The sequence below is a fragment of the Triticum dicoccoides genome, chromosome 4A, assembly GCF_002162155.2.
Source record: "Triticum dicoccoides isolate Atlit2015 ecotype Zavitan chromosome 4A, WEW_v2.0, whole genome shotgun sequence".
NCBI lineage: Eukaryota > Viridiplantae > Streptophyta > Magnoliopsida > Poales > Poaceae > Triticum > Triticum dicoccoides.
In genome coordinates this window covers 83678880-83682516 of record NC_041386.1, presented here as the reverse complement: position 1 = coordinate 83682516, position 3637 = coordinate 83678880, and the positions used below count along the sequence as shown (strand labels likewise).

The following is a 3637-nucleotide window of genomic DNA, read 5'->3' as shown; positions in this document are numbered from 1 at the left end:
GAGTGTAGTTTGGCAATTTTATCTTCTCATGTGTTATTCAGAGATGAAACGGCATATATTTCAGGCCAGTTTTGGTGGCCCATTTATCGCCACAAGTTAGAGGCAAAAAATTGGCTAAGCAATATGCCTATGGCAAGCAGGTTAGGTAGGCATTACATGCCATAGTTGTGGAAGCAAACCAAATAGCTGACATAGTAGGGCAAACAAAGAACCAAACATGCCTGACTCCACGAAACATGGACCTTGGGCCTAAGAAAGTGTGACAAGTCATAGTTGTAACAAGTAACCAATATGGAGAACGAGAATAAGGTTAGGGTCATGTTTGGTTTGAATCCTCACATTCCAAGAAAAAAAGCATGCCACAGATTTGTGCTGAGCAAATCATCTACCACAAGTGTTGGTGCGTGGCAGGTTTTCGCACAGATCAGAAATGACACGAGGCTAAGGAACTGTACCCATGGCATGAACATTGGTTTAGACAGATGGTGTCTACAATACCACTCCAGACAACACATACAGCAGTTTGTTCTGTAACTTGTCTATTTTTTAGACAATGTCCATACAATGGCAAAATCACCGTCTGTAAGTTGTCTGAAAAAATCCTACAGACCGTCTGTAGAGACAAACTATTTCTCTCTACTTTCTCTTTTCTCACATCACTAAAATTCCAACGTGGCACCCCTTACAGATGGCTGACTAGATACTGTTGCACATGCCCTAATAGGCAGGACATGATACAAGGCTAGGAACGGATGGCACCCTACAAGTATGGCCAGGGGCGGAGCATCGTGGAGACCAAACTGGGCCCTGGCAGGGTTTCCCATATATGGCCAATTTAGTGCTATGGCCCGTGATCTACTGCTTGGTTTTGTGGCTCGTGTGTTGCTTTGGCCCATTAGTTCAGCAACTAGCCCGGTCTTTGGTGTGGTTGACGCTCCACCACCGAGTGTGGCAACAAGCGAAACAACAGCCTAAAGAAAGTCAAACTCGCCTAAGTGAGCTGTGGCAAGTTGTGGCTTCAAATCAAGTATACTCAGCAAATAGCAAGTGAACCAAGCATCCCCTTAGAGTATACATGTACAGAAGGTTTCAACGATATCTACACTTTTTTTTTGCGGGTAACGATATCTACACTACATGACACCTTTTACAATTTCCTTAAATGACTTGCACTTATATAAACAAAAGAGCTAGCTCAGTTAAGATTAGCTCATCAGTTGCTACTTGTGTGGAGTATTGGTGCCTAAATAAATTTGAAGGAAGCAAATGGCCAGAAAGCAGCTTACATTTTTTCAATTTTCTTCTTTTGCTCTTCTGAAGGCGGTGGGGGAACATATGATGCAGCATCAATGATCGCCTGTTATCAAATATTTAATGAGTACGCTATATGGAAAAGGGGCAACAGCAATATGGACCCTATGCTATGCGAATTGCTTCTAGACAAAGATTTGAAATGGATGAGGTGTACCTGTATTTTCTGCAAAGCATCTTCAATATTGCCCCTAAGGTGATAAACATGTCAATTGCTGTCCAAATAAGACAACAAAAAGAAATAGCTAAGTGATATTTACTTCTGTGTCCTAGTTTTCGTAGAAGACATCACAAGTTCACCATCCTTATTTATCCTGTTCTTTTCCTGGGCGTACAGAAATTTAAATTGTAACGACCTCTCTAAATATGAAATATAACACAAAAATGCATACAAGAGAAAGCAGATAATATGATGCATCCATTAAAGGTAGACAACATAATACAGAAGACATGATAGCAACATAAACAGATAAGATGTGTAAATTAAGGTTTTCAAACCGTTTGCAATATCCGTTCCTTAATCCTCTCTCCGAGCCAATGAGCTTTCTCAACATTGAACCGCATGTCAACCTTTGTATTAACTGCAAAATAGTGGTACACATTTTAGCGTGAAGTGGTAACATCAACATCCTTAAGTAATCACTATCTGGACATCCTTAATATAAAGAAATGGAGAATCTGGTTTGAGGGACTGGATGGTTAATGGACGGAACCATCCTAGCTCTGAATCCGACCCAGTTGTTTGGTTTGACAAATGGAATACATTTGGCAAATTTAATGGACCATCCAATGATGGACTCACCCCATCCTAGGACAAGGTGATCCCTAAGATAAAACACCCCATCAATGGGCCAACAGCAATTATTTGAACATGACAAGTGATGAAACAAAACGTGCTACTGCTGAATTGGAATTGTTCAACAAAACAGACCAGTCATTAGTTTCACAATGCTGAACCAACAACAATTCAGATATACTCCCTCTGTCACAAAATAAGTGACTCAACTTATTTTGTGACGGAGGGAGTACTAGGCAATGCAGTGATAAATAAGGAGAATGTACAGACAGCAAACCTTTGTTAACATTCTGACCACCCGCGCCCCCACTTCTTGCAAAGCTAACAGTAACATGATCTGCACACATAAAGTGGGTTACTTTAGACCAGCTGGCAACCCACGTAACGGTTGGATACATAGTCATCAGGAATCAAACGTTTAGAAATGTCACTGGGATACAGAATGCAGAACTAATACTGTTGACACTGGGGGAGCTATGTGAGGGCTAAACTGTGCCATGGCCCGCTCAATCCAAAACATATGTATAATAGCCTAGTTGGTGAGCAAAAACAATGCCTATGTACGAGTGAAAGCTTAGATTGGCCTGCCCTGGTTTTTTGTTGTAGCTCCGCTACTGACTGTTGACATAAATACTTGTAAGGTATGCTATATATATGATCGCAGTTTAGCGAATTCTTCAAACTATTTTCCTTCTTCCAGTTCATAGTCAAATACCTGCAACAAGCCGTGACAAGAATATGCATTTTACTTGCAACTTGCAACAATCAGACCAGATGTTCCATTACCTCTTACATGAACTTACAGGTTAGATAAAGCAATTTACTAACCAAAAGCTCATTATTACCTCATATCTGTACCTAATATTTACTTTCTTTTTCTTCGCTTCAAGCTGTAAGGCAAGCAAGCTAGCTACTTCTCAAGCTTAATTAACTTGGTTTCCACAGTACCAGTTTCTGCTTAATAAAAGCAGATTGGCAACAGAGCAAGCAAACAAATCAACTTCATAGCTAGCATTCACCACACCGCCAGCTTACAAATTCTTTTGTGCTACGAAAATGCCAGTAGAACGATGTCCTTAGCATGAAATGTATGCATAAGTAGCAGATACACATACACTTGAACGAGCAATCAGGAGGGGCAACTCCGTAGAGGCAGACGGCTAGGTAGAATGGACTTAGGACCCAAATCAGATGCACATTTCTCACTCTATAAATAGCATCGTTACTGCAAAGGCATCACAATCCTCCTTAGCAAATATGGCACCTCGTGATCCCCATCTTCTATGTTCCTAGTCATAAGCTACAACTTTAAAAGTCTAAATCTCAATACAGGCTATTTCCTAATATTTGAAAAGCGCTACTTACTACTCCATTTCTAAAGCATGAGCAATCAATTCGGATTTATGTACCAATGATAGTAGTACTACAACAATGGGGCAAATTAGGGCGGTTGGGATGAGTTACCCATGGTGATCTTGGGGGCGGGATCAGAGCCGGCTGAGGCCGCGCGCTCCTCGGCGTCGCGCATCA

General features: G+C 41.1%; 1 protein-coding gene across 2 annotated transcripts in view; it reads right to left on the bottom strand.

Moving 5' to 3' along the window:
• Positions 1–3637, bottom strand: part of LOC119285122 (peptidyl-tRNA hydrolase ICT1, mitochondrial-like) — a 4448-nt gene that overhangs the window by 615 nt on the left and 196 nt on the right. For both annotated transcript variants that reach the window (XM_037564340.1, XM_037564339.1), the window contains exons 1-6: positions 3572–3637; positions 2385–2444; positions 1810–1892; positions 1572–1636; positions 1469–1502; positions 1287–1357 (exon numbers count right to left, since the gene is read on the bottom strand). The exon at positions 3572–3637 is cut by the window's right edge and continues 196 nt beyond it. In XM_037564340.1, coding sequence (XP_037420237.1) covers positions 1287–1357; positions 1469–1502; positions 1572–1636; positions 1810–1892; positions 2385–2444; positions 3572–3637 — 379 coding nt within the window. The remainder of the gene's footprint in view (positions 1–1286; positions 1358–1468; positions 1503–1571; positions 1637–1809; positions 1893–2384; positions 2445–3571) is intronic.